Raw genomic sequence first — 14,968 nt, forward strand, 5'->3', positions numbered from 1 at the left:
CGTTACTTTGATTGGGTGGACAACATTTCAGTTCATACTGCAAGAGCTCTTATAGGTTAGAGGACATCCTCCAGGTTGTCATAATTACTGTGTAAGTCTATGGAAGGGTGAGAACCATGAGCCTCCTAGGTTTTTTATTGAAGTTAATGTACCCAGAGGAGGATGGAAACCAGCTGTCCTCCGGCTACACCATGGTGCTACCCTACAGAGTGCTGTTGGGGCTGTTGAGGCTATGACCTTCATTGCAAAACAGTGTGCTTAATTCAGTTATTTGGTGACGTGAATAGATTTAGTATATATTTTTTTATGTTTCACTTTTTTTATTTTCATGAAATTCACTGAGGAGGATTGTTTATCCCTTCATCCTCTGGGGACATCCACATATAATTGAATTCCACAGTTTGTACTGAAACTGTCTGCTTTAGGAAGAAGCCCACTGTGGGCAGCCCACTCAGTACCATTGATTTAAATGTAAATGTCACTGACATGTTTACCTCAGATCAGCCTCTCGGAATAGCACAAAAAAAAACAAGCAACCCAGAAGAGGACAAAAATAGCCTATAGTAACAAATGCAGCATAATAAACAAGGTTCATGAAATTGACAACTTATTAACATCAGAAAATATTAATATTCTGTGCATCTCTTAAACACACATAGATAATTCCTATGATGATGCAGTTGTACCTAGCGTATACAATGTTATAGAATACAGTATATAGTAAAGATATAAATGCAAATGGAGGAGGTGTTGCTATGTAGGTCCAGAGTCATATTCCTGTTAGGCTGAGAGAGGATCTCATGTCAGACGATGTAGATGTAATATAGGCTACAGGTTCATCTGCCTCACCTAAAGCCTATTCTCATAGGAAGTTCATATAGACCAACAAGTGCTAAAACTCAGTATTTGGACTATGAATGCTGGATAATGTATGTGATATCAACAGAGAAGTATATTTTCTGGGTGACCTAAATATTGACTGGTTTTAATCAAGCTGACCACTCAAAAATACGCTCCAAGCTGTAACCGATGCCTGCAATCTCGTTCGGGTTATCAGTCAACCTACCAGGGTATTTACAAACAGAACAGGAACTAAATCATCCACGTGTATTGATCACATCTTTACTAATTCTGCTGAAATCTGCTCTAAAGCAGTATCCACACCCATCGGATGTAGTGATCATAATAGACAAAAAAATGTAAACAAAGTTACAAAGACTGGACCTAAAATTGTGTATAAGCAATCATACAAGAGTTTTTGCAGTGATTCCTATTTCGAAGATATGAAAAATATTTGTGGGTCTGATGTATGTTGAGGAACAATCTCATGCCGCACTTGAAGCACTTATGAAACTGCTTCTTCCGGTTACTGATAGGCATCTGCCCATCAAGAAACTGACTGTTAAAACTGCTAAATCCCCATGGATAGATGATGAATTTAAAAACGGTATGGCTGAGAGGGATGAGGCAAAGGGAAGAGCAAATAAGTCTGAACATAGACTGGCAAACATACAGTAAATTGAGAAATCACATAACTAACAAAAAGAAGAAGAAACTATACTATGGAATGAAGATAAATTATACAAAGAATTAAAGTAAAAAGCTTTGGAGTACTTTATATGACATTCTAGGCCAAAAAGCTCCATCCTTCATTGAAGCAGATGGCTGTTTCATAACAAAACCCGTTTATATTGCCAACCACTTTTTGGTTGACAAGATTAGCAAACTTAGGCATGACATGCAAACAACAAATGCTGAGCCTTCATATTCATGCATAATGGACCAAATAATGAAAGACAAACACTGAAGTGTAGAGTTCTGCAAAGTGTGTGTGGAAGAGGTGAAATATGAATAATTAAGAACAAACCACCTGGTACCGACAACCTGGATTGTAAATTGCTAAAGTTGGTAGCAGAATACATTGCCACTCCTGTTTGCCACATCTTCAATTTAAGGCTAGAAGACTGTGTTCCCTCAGACATGGAGGGAGGGAAAGGTCATTCCACTAGCCAGGAACAGCAGAGCACCCTTAATGGTTCAAACAGCCGACCAATCAGCCTGTTACAAGTGCTTAGCAAACTTTAGGAAAAAATGGTGCTTGATCAAATATAAAGTTATTTTACAGAAACTAACAACAGACTTTCAGCATGCTTATAGGGAAGGACACTTTTGATGTCATTGATCATAACCTATTGCTGAAAAAATGTAGGTGTTATGAATTTGCATCCTCTGTCTTATTATGGATTGAGACTTACCTGTCATATAGAACAGATGGTTTTCGTTTATGGAAGTCTCTCTAATACAAATTCCGTTGAGTGTGGTGTACCGCAGGGCAGCCGGCTAGGGCCATTATATTTTTCTGTTTTTACTCACGACCTTCCAATGATCTTGAATAAAGCCTGTGTGTCTATGTACACTGACAACTCAACAGTACACGTCGGCTGCAACAACAAAATAAATAACTGACACCCTTAACATAGAGCTCCAGTTAGTTTTAGAGTGGGTAACTAGCAATAGGCTGGTGCTAAATATTTCAAAAACTAAAAGCATCGTTTTTGGGACAAATCACTCACTCAACACTAAATGTCATTTAGATCTATTAGTGAATAATGTGGCGATTGAGCAAGCTGAGGAGACTAAACTGATGGGTGTAACCAAAGCTGTCATGGTCAAAACATATAGACTCAATGGTTGCTAAAATGGGATGAGGTCTGTCCATGATAGGGTAGATGCTCTGCCTTCTTGACATCTCAGTTGACCAGACAGGACCTACAGGCCCTAGTTTTGTTGCACCTGGACTACTGCCCAGCTGTGTGGTCAGGTGCGGCAAAGAGGAACATACGTAAATTGCAGTTGGTCCAGAACAAAGCCGCACATACTGTATTGCACTTAGATATACACGGAGGGAGATGTCAGTAACATACATGTCAGTCCCTCCTGGCTCAACACTGAGGAGTGATTGACTGCATCACTCCTGGTCTTTGCGCGAGGTGTTGATGTGTTGAAGGTACCCAACTGACAGTTCAAGCAGTTGGCACACAGTTCGGACACTCATTGGTACCACAAAATATGATTATGTATTATGTATTTGACCTATGTGTGTATGTACTGACATGTAAGGAATGTGTGGCAATTTACATTTACTGTATGTATTTCTGTCCTTGAGCTGTTCTTGTTTATTAATGTTCTGTGTCATGTCATGTTTCATGTTCTGTGTGGACGCCAGGAAGAGTAGTTGCTGCTTTCGCAGCGGCTAATGGGGATCCTAGTAAAATACCAAATACAAAGTTAGTTAGTTTACTGTACTTGTACGGCCTACTCCAGTCCACTCAGAGACAAAGAGGACTACGTTAGTTAGTTTACTGTACTTGTACGGCCTACTCCAGTCCACTCAGAGACAAAGAGGACTACGTTAGTTAGTTTACTGTACTTGTACAGCCTACTCCAGTCCACTCAGAGACAAAGAGGACTACGTTAGTTAGTTTACTGTACTTGTACAGCCTACTCCAGTCCACTCACCCACTAGCATCCTCTTGCGGGTCTTGACGCCCACACAGTCCTGTGTACAGGAAGAGAACTTGGACCAGGCGGTTAGCTGGCAGTCATCCTGGCATGGGAGCTGGCAAAGCTGGGTTAGAGAGGGCATGGAGCTGGCAAACTTCAGACATGCTCCCATGTCCGCTTGACCCCCATCCTGCTTCCAGCATGAGACAGCTATAGAAAGAAAGAAACAAAGAAACAAAGAAAGAAAAAGAAAGAAAGAAAAAGGAAGGAAGTGGTGGTTGCTATGGTGTGAGGCAATAAGCTTTGGTACAGACGTTAGACACTTTTCATTAGGGGAGACTCACAATCTCATTTGGTTAATGCCCTTTGGCTGCATTTGGAGCTAAACACTAGAGTCCCATCACAGGCGATCAAGACCTGACTGTGTTTAAAGTGATGATTAACCTACAGTACTGTCACTCTGGGATCTGGAATGACTCATTGCTAGTTGGTATGAGTCACTACATTGCATTCCAAATTGCACCCTATTCCCTGTCGTGATCTAGTCAAAATTAGTGCACTACATAGGGAATAGACTTAGATTTCATACCCACACTCTGTCTCCTGTTCGCTCAGTTAATGACACACACAGAGGCGAGAACAGCATTAAGTGATGAAACTGAACGTAGTCTAATGTCTATTGACTTTCCCACCCAAACAGACCCGACTAGATATCATTGAATGAGGAGGAGCCAGAGCTCTGTATTGAATTGTCTCTCCCCCTGTGTCAATGTCTACACAGATACCATTACAGGTAATGTGGCCTAATGTGGAGTGTGAAGAAGGAGGTTGAAAGGTGCTCGTCATCTGATCAGATAATGGTCTTCTACTCCAAGATGCTACTAGAGGTCTGGTGCACGGAGTGGAAGAAGAACTCTATGCTCTCAATTCACTGACTGACACCATTTTGTAAATCGAAGACAGATAGATGCATTGTTGCCGCTCTCTGTCATGCTTCGTCAAGTTCAACACAAAGCAATCCACCAGAATTAACATTTTGTGTTTAAACCTTACTGTAACTAATTCATGCCTGGTACAGCTATAGGGAAGAGTTTTGGAGGAACGATTTGGTTATTTAACCACCAGTCCCAGTGTAACATTTAGAATGAGATGAAAGATACATGAAGCCCAAGGTGTTACTTTGATGCCTAACTCCCTTTCTCACATCAACAATACTACACACTTCCACAGTCACATGTATAGTACCAAGCAAGTTAAATCAAGCGCAGATCAAATATTTAAATGTACTTCACATACTATATGAATGTGACTGGTTTCTCATGACTGTCAAGTTCAAAAGCATGAAAAGGAAAAACCCAAGTAGGCCGAGATGCATGGTCAAAAATCAATGGTCAATCCATGGTCAAAATAATATTTTTTAAGTCTCTCATGACAAAGGTATTTTCTTATATACCCGTCAGTTCAGATATGAACTCTTTGCTTCCAGAATCAAATTGAGTAGCTAGTGCATGCAGGATTTTGTTGCTCACCTCTAGCCTGCAATCCAGGCCCACAGGTCTCCACAGCTCCAGGACTGTCCTGACGAACGGACCAGGGAACCAACTGGCATCGCCTCCACTTGTGTGTCTTCCACCTGCAGTAGAAGAAACAGGACACAGCTGAGTCATCCTGAGAGTCATAGTCAAAGTCTTGATTTATTTAACTTGATACCTCTTTAGTCAAAAGAGTAGAGTGGTCTTGGTGGATGATGGAGCCTTACCTGTATCCCAAACAGACAGACGGCGCCTCACAGTCTCTCTCCTGAGTCAACACCTCCGGGCAGTCCTGTCCCCCGTTGGCCGGCAGCTGGATGATGATGCGTTTCCTGTTCTGTTTCCTTTTCGTGTTGCCACCTTATAATAACCCATAGAAAAACACTTTATTCACACACTGGCCCAATCACTAGACAGAGACAATAACAGCAGCACTCAAGCTACTTCCATCGAGTCTTGAAGTGGAAAATTATCATGATGAATGCCTGTTACCTACTTGAGTAATTGCAAATCACAGGTCCTTGAAATGTCCTTGTAAAACAAGTGTTTTGTTTGCTGTTGACTTTTAGCAGCTGTGTGTCATTAACCTTGACCATGAAGAACACTAAAACGTGATGAAGGAACACAGCTGGTTCCCAGCTCTCTAGTCTGGTGTTCTCCAGCAGATATGTACTTTCCAGACCAGTTCGGAGAGAAGGTAATGAAATAATCAAGTATGGCATATTGATTGATGTGGGCTTCACTTTTCTGCTGGTGTCCACCCAGCTCAGTGATTGGGTGGTGGAGGTTATATTGCCCTTACAAGAAGTCAGAATCAGAATCCTATTACAGTGGCCATTTCCATGTTGCAATGTCTGATCAATAGAGGTAGCTAGCTACAGGAGATACATACTATATTCATATTGTAGGATCTTCTGTTATATTGACAACTCCGATGGTTCTCGTAGGAGACGGACAAATCCATGACCGTATACTCCTAGTAAAGCCAGATGATCTGGGTGCCACATTTGAAATAATACAAGCAAGATTACTAGCAGAGGCAGATTAAAGGATAAAAAACTAGGAAAACAAGCCCAATGACTGTTCTTATAGACTCTATAAAGTATTGCTTAGCAGATGTTTCTGGTCATATCAAGTATTTCATGAATACAACACTAACTCCCGGGAAATGGAAACATCACTCTCACTCTCACTCACAGAAACATGTATGCTAACAAGCGTTTTCTAGCTCACAAAGAGGTTGTTGCAGTGCGGGCAAATTGCTTTAAATTGGCCCGGCATTTTCTGTTTATTAGCGGCATTTGTTCTAGTTCTTTATATAGAAAAACGTTGCCAGGCAACAATGCGTGTTCGTTGGTTGCTGTTCTAGGATGTCACAGCTCCTAAGTGAATCACAGTTTGACTTGGTGATTCTCTCAGCTCGAAATGAAATATTTGAAGAGGAGAAGAGAAATAATTTTATAATTGTGCAAGTGTTTTGTTTATCAGATTTGGCCATTTGTCAGGGCTGTCGAAACCAGGAAGCAAACACTTAACAACAGACTCACTATTATTTAGAATTCTCTTTTCTAATGAACTTCTTCACATGCTTTGAAGCACATGCTCATTTCAAAACCATATGCCTTAGGCTCCATCTCTTGAGCATTTTTGTCATGGACAAACTGCTCTGTATCTGTTGTACTGTAATGCATACTTGACAATAATAGGATGTACCTGCTTGGCATATTGAATGCCACTCTCTCTTGACATAGTGGCATTTTTCCCAATAATGTGTACTTGAGTGTGTTGAGGGGCCTTTACATTGTTCTGTATCTGTGTATTCTTGAGAATGTTGAGAAGGCTACTGGGTACCTGCTTTACATGTGGCAGGGCAGACGCTCCAGTCGCTGTAGGGGGTGACGCTGCAGTCTCTTTTACATGGCAGGAGGCAGGGCCTGACCGTCTCAGGACGAAAACTCTCCGGACACCTGAAATCACATCATCTAGACGTGTCAGACTCATTCCACGGAGGGCAGTGTCTGCGGGGTTTTGCTCCCCCCTTGCACTTGATTGATGAGTGGATGAATGTGTAGAGATGTGTGCGAACATCGTTTATGTTTATGAATGCATATTTGTCTTGTCAAAATAATCCAACTGTTTACAGTATATCAATACTGAGTCATTGTTGTAATGAATGTCAGGGATTCTCCAAGTATACTATGAATCACTGGTTTTAGGGCTTCAGATTAAGCCCCTTCACTGCTTTGAATATCATATCACCTCTGTAACAGTGCTACATTGTTAGCTCATTCATGTCCTGTAATGGTAATGATCTCATAAGCATATCATACCTGTTTCATTCGTGACATTATGCAATTTAATTATTTGATATTATGATATATTAATATATCGTTCCAAACCTAGTGGGATCAAGTGTGTTAAGTGATAGTAGTTCAGCAGCTGTAACAATTTGACACCACAAATAAACCCTAATAATGTTCATGTGTGTGAGTCCCAGAGCAGCATGGTGTGATAGTGTGAAATGGTAGCTGGGTAAAATTAAACCCTGGACGGGAGAATCATAAACAGCAGGAATAAAACTGCCCAGAGTTCATTACCATACCCAGCGTGGGACCTAGCTCATCCCCAGTCTGCCTAGTAGCTCCAGCTCATCCTGCCAGGATAATGCTACTATTAAAGCTGAATAAATAAATAGCTAATTCATTATTATGATTCACGTCCCCTGGCAGATACCCTTAGGGTGGTAGAGAGGGAGAACCCAGATACTTTAGAACAACTGTCTGGAACCCAGGCAGAAACCCATCAGGGAACCCGTCAGCTCACAGCTATGCAGCCAGACAGACAGTGGTAACAATAGGATATTGTTCCTTCCATAGATAGATACTGGGACAAAGGCTATGTGCTTTTGTGCTTTGCATTATGCTTAGCAAAGGCTTATGGAACCCTGAATACATATTACACCACATCAGCATAAGCATAACTGTTCTACTGACATTTCATTTAATTAATTTCTCTCTCACTTTCCACAAATATTATAGTCATATACACTTATATTGGTATTCAGTCCTCTCGTTGAAGGAAGAACTCATACTCTTACGACCTTGGGTCTTTGAAAAGCTATAAATGCCATGTATTATTATTACTTTGAAGGAGGAAGTCTTACTTTGAAGGTGGAACTCTTACTTTGAAAAAGGAACTCTTATTTTGAAGGAGGGACTCTTACTTTTTGGGAGGCACCTGTCCTACATTGACCCGGACACAGATGACCTTCCGTGTCTGCATCCCCACAGAGCAGGAGGAGTCCCCTCCCCTGACCCCGAACCCGGTCCTGGCCCCGGCCGCTGTGGAGTTGGCAGGGGGGACCGACGTGTCCTCGATACACTGTCCCCAGGGCCCTGTCTGCCAGTGGTACACAGTACAAGGGTGGTCATTGCAGCTCCGCACCTCCTGGAGAGCAATGCTGTTGGGGCACTGGACCCCGCCTGTCAAACACACAACAACCAAATGGTCAATCAATGAAATATACTGTTTTTATAAAACCCTATAGCAGTTTTTCAAAAAGACCCCAAAGAGAAAGCATAAGCACAAACATCACATTCAAATACAGGAGATACTACTCAGTTACATGATTGTGGTTTGCCTTGATTGGCTGCTCAGCCAATAGTTTTGTCCGTTGAGCTGGCTATTGAGCTGGAGCTGACAACTCTGTCATCTTATCATAACTAGAAAGATAATAAGTTAAGCTGTATATCTCATAAACCAAACCTTCTCCACTTCCATTCAAATGATCCAGCTGTGTCTTTGTGCTCTTAAGGTTAACTTGTCTTTTTGGTTCCACTCATTGTGTTAAAAACAACAGTACAGCCGTTTCAGAGCTAAATAAACCAGTAAAATCCCTTGGGGAAAGCAGTCATGGAGATGGAGACAACGGAGATGAGTTGATCCTGGGTCTGACAGTATCTTAGACACCAGGTGGACAGCATGTGACCCCTTCCCACCCCTCACCACAGATGGTTGTGATGTGTGTGTGTTATATTTGTGTGTGTATGACCCTTAACCATCTCTCACCATGATTGGATGTCATTAGAGGCTCTGTCACGCTGGGATACCAGACCCCGAGCGGAAGGTCAGCCATTACAAACCGCAACGGGCATTGACCAATCAATGAGAACCACCAATAAATTAAGGAGAAGAATGGAGATTGTCCAATCAAGGATGGCGGACCACCACGATCCACCAATCAATGCTGGAGAAGGACCAAGATCAGCCAATCAATAGTGGAGCAGGGGAAAACAGATGGAGCGTACTTTAGGATGTGCTTCTGTCTTCAAAGGCCACACAGAGAGAAGATATAGATTTGAATTCTGTGTAGCCCCTTGGGAGCCTGTCCTTCAACAAGTCATTTATAAAAGATGCTATTTCCTTTTTCTTTTGCAAGTCTTGTAAAAAGTCTTTGACCATAAAAATTATACAGAGGTAATATTGTGTGGAAGTTATCTTTTCTTACATCCTTTACAATTGTGATGACCCTCCCACTCTGTCTGCCGTATTATTTCTCTTTGCCCTTGTTTTCCTTATTAGGATGTCGGTGGGCGGAGCTGGGAGGGTCATCAACAACATGGGTCACACCTGGGTCCGGGTGTGTCCCGGGATAAATACACCTCTTCCCCATTCGTAGAGGAGACTGTCTCCATGCAGACACACTGATAGATTTTGGTTGTGGCATTTTTGTGGCCGTTTTTTTTGTTTGTTGCTTTGGCACCTTTCAACACTCCTCATTATCACATCTATACACCCAACCACTCACTTACACTACTGATTACTGACTACACACCATTGTTAATTGTATTTAGGTTATTTCAGTTAATAAATATATCTTTGTTATTCCTTATCTCCACGTTGTCTCCCTTTTGTTACGGACTTTGAGCCGGTTCGTGACACAACGAAGAACCTTCTTTCCCTCTATGTTATGTTACAGAGCTCTGTAAGACACAGTTCCTGAAACCTTCACGTCATGTAAAACCAGGCGAACTCTCCCTACCACTGTTATTTACTGAACTGTACCTTGTGGGTTTGGCTACCACAGCTAATCCTTCGTCTCGTTACGAGAGTGTCCTAACATAGCCTTTTGTAATTGTTACGTAGGCCTACTCTATGGGCTCAACCCTGTTGGAATTACCCAGTCATTTCTATTCTGCTATGTTTTCCAATTGACTGTAAACTGCTCTCTCTACTCCCTGAGAGCCTAACTTGAGATCTCCACACCACTTGTATTTTGGCTCAAATTGACACCGCTCCATAATTTACGCAGATCTCAAGTTATGACTCGGGTCTGAATTGGGAGGTCCTCAATCTGCATGTGTGATAGCAGATTGCTAGTAGAGCTGAGTCTGTAGGACTTCATGCTACACTCAGCCCACACCTGGCATCTGACACGCACGCACACACACGCATCTGACACACACACACAAACACACACACACACACACACACACACACACACACACACACACACACACACACACACACACACACACACACACACACACACACACACACACACACACACACACACACACACACACACACACACACACACACACACACACACACACACACACACACACACACACACACACACACACACACACACCTCTTGCCATTTATCCTGGACAGTGTGTCTGTCTGCTGAGGCGTAGGAAGGCTAATAAATGATTCGAGGCATTCAGTTGATTCTGTTTCTGCCGTGATGACAGTGTGGCTGTCCTCCCCATGCCAGAGCATACCAGTATCCATTTAGAGGAAACGATCATGTATAAAGTCTCTCTCCTGCGTGGGTGTTCTGAATATGCCACAGACAGACACTGTCTTGCTATGGTCCAATGGAGGATATCTACAAGAGCTGTAGCAGTGTTATACAATGGGCTACAACATGCTGATCTACTGCAAGGCGATGGCACAGCTCAGTGTAGGTTGTATAGCGATGGGTTTTCAGGGCGTGACTGGCAGCTTGGACTGCAAGACTCTAATCCAAAGGCACTAGTTCCAATACTGACCAGACTTACACTTCTCCTCTCCTTAGGGTTTCAGTCTCCTCTCTTTAGGGTTTCAATCGTCTCTCCCTAGGGTTTCAGTCGACTCTCTTTAGGGTTTCAGTTGACTCTCCTTAGGGTTTCAATCGCCTCTCCTTGGGGTTACAGTTGCCCCTCCTTGGGGTTTCAGTTGCTTCTCTTTGGGAGTTCAGTCGCTTCTCCTCAGGGTTTCAGTCTCCTCTCCTTAGGGTTTCAGTCTCCTCTCTTTAGGGTTTCAATCGTCTCTCCCTAGGGTTTCAGTCGACTCTCTTTAGGGTTTCAGTTGACTCTCCTTAGGGTTTCAATCGCCTCTCCTTGGGGTTTCAGTTGCCCCTCCTTGGGGTTTCAGTTGCTTCTCTTTGGGAGTTCAGTCGCTTCTCCTCAGGGTTTCAGTCTCCTCTCCTTAGGGTTTCAGTCACTTCTCCTTAGGGTTTCAGTCGCCTCTCCTTTGGGTGTCAGTCACCTCTCCTTTGGGATTCAGTCACCTCTCCTTCGGGCTTCAGTCACCACTCCTTGGGGTCAGTCTCCTATCCTTAGGGTTTCAGGCTCCTCACCTTAGGGTTTCAGTCTCCTTTCCTTAGGGTTTCAGTCGACTCTCCATAGGTTTTCAGTCGCCTCTCCTTGGGGTTTCAGTCGTCCCTCAGGGTTTCAGTTGCTTCTCTTTGGGATTTCAGTCGCTTCTCCTCAGGGTTTCAGTCTCCTCTCCTTAGGGTTTCAGTCACTTCTCCTTAGGGTTTCAGTCACTTCTCCTTAGGGTTTCAGTCGCCTCTCCTTGGGGTTTCAGGTGTCCCTCAGGGTTTCAGTTACTTCTCTTTGGGATTTCAGTCGCTTCTCCTCTGGGTTTCAGGCTCCTCTCCTTAGGGTTTCAGTCGACTCTCTTTAGGGTTTCAGTTGTCCCTCCTTAGGGTTTCAGTTGCCTCTCTTTGGAATTTCAGTCGCTTCTCCTCATTGTTTCAGGCTCCTCTCCTTAGGGTTTCAGTCTCCTCTCCTTAGCGTTTTTCATCTCCTCTCCTTAGGTTGTCAGGCAGCACTTTACACTAAGGAATGCTTATTACTAGCACTGTGCTGTTGAGAGTCTGTAAAAGTGTTTCATAGTACAAGCATAAAGTTATGCTGACCAGGCAGTGAGGGGAAATAGATTGGTACCCAGGTAGCCATACAGTATATCAACTACATACATCTACTTATAACATCTACAGAGCTGAATAACTACATCTATGGGAACACTGCATTCTAAGAGCATAAGAAATTATAGTACCGAATAGTGCAGGAACCTTGAGCACCCGCGTTAGACCTTAAAGGAAGGTAAATGTAAAGTTATGAATGTTCTATTACCAATCCCTACATTTGTGAAAGGTGCTATAAAGAATACTAAGCACAAGGGCTCTAAGCACTTCACACAGATGCTTTAAACCTAAACATTGAAAATGTAGCTCCAGAGCGTAGTTCAGGCATCTATCCTAAAGTTTCCAAGCTTGTTATTCCTTGTGACTATGCCACATCACAGAACCTTACCCTGCATCACAGTAACCCAGGCTACAACCTGAGCAGTCGTTGAGGAGGAGGAACATACAGAATCATTTATTAGATATAGACAATTTGGCTCCTGTAACATAGAACAGAAATAGTGGGCATGGTGAATGGTTGCTTCAGCAGCCTCACATGAGATATCAGATACTCTCCTGCATGCTGTGCAGACCTGGGATCAAATTGAGATTTATTTTCTTCCTTCATGTACTTAAGCTGCACATGATCGATCTCATCTGGTGCAACAGAACCAATAGAAAGTGCAAACCCTGTTCATATGGTATGCAATATTGACAGGCTCCATCAAACGCTCAACATACTTGAAAGAAAACAGGTACTATCTGAACCCCGGTCTGATGATGTGTGGCCTGGTCCCAAATCCGCTGGTGTGGTCGTGCCAACTCCCATAGATCAACTCCTATGTTTGGCATGACAACAACCATAGGAGTTGACTCTACTACACAAACAGATCTGGAACCAGGTCTGACGCTGTGGGTTGTGTGATCGTAGTCTCACCTTCCCCTGCGTTGTAGGCCAGTACTGAGCGGGCTCTCATCTGCCTTCCCTCTGTGTTCTTCCCGGAGCAGGTGTGTGAGCACAGGGACCAGAAGGCCCAGGGACTGAGGACACAGTCCTTGGGGCAAGGCACCTCACAGATGACAGGCATGGGCAGGATGGCATCACGGCACAGTTGGCGGTCCACATACTTACCTGGAGGCACAGGGTGACAGGAGACACAGTATATGAGTCTTGCAGTAGTACCATCTTTGTTACATACAGTACAATACACAGTCAGCATCATGTTTTGATATCACACACAAAATCGCATCGCAAAATCAGATCTGTCGCATCTGTTCACATAGACATCTAGAACCCAGGTATCGGTTATGAAAGGAGAGAGGGAGTTTAACAAACAGACGTATAATTAGGCAATAAGGCACGGGGGGTGTGGTGTATGGCCAATATACCACGGCTAAGGGCTGTTCTTATGCACAACGCAAAACTGCCTGGATACAGTCCCTAGCCGTGGTACATTGGCCATATACCACAAACTCCCAAAGGGCCTTATTGCTATTATAAACTGGTTACCAATGTAATTAGAGCAGTCAAAAGTTATTTTTTGTCATACCCGTGGTATACGGCCTGATATACCACGGCGTTCAGCCAATCAGCACTCAGGGCTCGTACCACCCGGTTTATAAGAGTACACAAAGCACACATGACATTTGTCAGCATGTTCACCAAGTCTGAAGGGAAAATAGGCACTGGGTATTACAATGCATGTTTGCACCAGTATAAAAGATTGGTGGCTTTTTCAGACAAACAAGCAGGCAGACTAGAGAACCATTGGACATGAGGGAACAAGTCTGGGGAATTACAACTTCTTTCAAAGCAAGAACCTATGAATAAAAGTGGATATTTATAACCATTGAAATTCTAATTCAGGCATTGAGGCATTAGTTTAATCTTTTACTCATGACTTTGACAGTGTACATGGAAGAAAAATGTGCTCATATCCAAATAATTGCATCTCTAATGCATAAGCAAGCTGGATAAAACCTTGTGTATCTCCAAACGTGTCAAGTCACATAGACATTAAGACAACAGATACTGAATCATTGTCATCTTCACGTAGGTGGAATATTCTGTCCTTAACAAATGTCCCCTACATGTTCGCACACACACACACACGCACGCACGCACACACGCAAGCACGCAAACTCACATACCCACGTTACTGGACCATGATGTTCTGTCCAAATGTCTTGAAAAATTCACGAATGAACAAAACATGTGACATACAAGCAATTTTGATTAACTGGCTGTTAACACAAACATACTACTTCCTCTATTAATGTATACTTTAAGATTCCTCCAATCTACAGTGCAAATGTATCACGGTGTAGACTGCTCATACATATTGCATATGCTTAACACATAACACCATTGGAGCTGGCAGAACGATTAGTAGTATATTAATTCTTCTTAATAGGGGGCGTTGTTTTCACTTTGGGAAAAAATCGTGCCCAAATTAAACGGCCTCGTACTCTGTTCTAGATCATACAATATGCATATTATTATTACTATTGGATAGAAAACACTCTGAAGTTTAAAAAAAACTGTTTGAATTATATCTGTGAATAAAACAGAACTCATTTGGCAGCAAACTTCCAAACAGGAAGTGAAAATGGGGCTCTGTGTCAGGGCCTCCCTATTGAATTGCCTTATATTTATGGATCTGTATGCACTTCATACGCCTTCCACTAGATGTCAACGGGCAGTAGAATGTTGAATGGGATGTCTAGCTTGATGTGAGACCGAATGAGAGCTTTT

The 14,968-nt window shown here is 42.8% G+C and overlaps 1 protein-coding gene across 1 annotated transcript in view; it reads right to left on the reverse strand.

Annotated features, from left to right (window-relative positions):
• The window catches only part of LOC129820080 (thrombospondin type-1 domain-containing protein 7A-like), a 184,893-nt gene that overhangs the window by 42,701 nt on the left and 127,224 nt on the right, over positions 1 to 14,968 (reverse strand). Inside the window, exons 7-12 of the mRNA XM_055876922.1 lie at positions 13,151 to 13,345; positions 8,260 to 8,518; positions 6,888 to 7,003; positions 5,264 to 5,396; positions 5,034 to 5,137; positions 3,520 to 3,714 (exon numbers count right to left, since the gene is read on the reverse strand). Of these exons, the coding sequence (XP_055732897.1) occupies positions 3,520 to 3,714; positions 5,034 to 5,137; positions 5,264 to 5,396; positions 6,888 to 7,003; positions 8,260 to 8,518; positions 13,151 to 13,345 (1,002 nt within the window). The remainder of the gene's footprint in view (positions 1 to 3,519; positions 3,715 to 5,033; positions 5,138 to 5,263; positions 5,397 to 6,887; positions 7,004 to 8,259; positions 8,519 to 13,150; positions 13,346 to 14,968) is intronic.

Source organism: Salvelinus fontinalis, chromosome 22 (genome assembly GCF_029448725.1).
Source record: "Salvelinus fontinalis isolate EN_2023a chromosome 22, ASM2944872v1, whole genome shotgun sequence".
Classification (NCBI taxonomy): Eukaryota; Metazoa; Chordata; class Actinopteri; order Salmoniformes; family Salmonidae; genus Salvelinus; species Salvelinus fontinalis.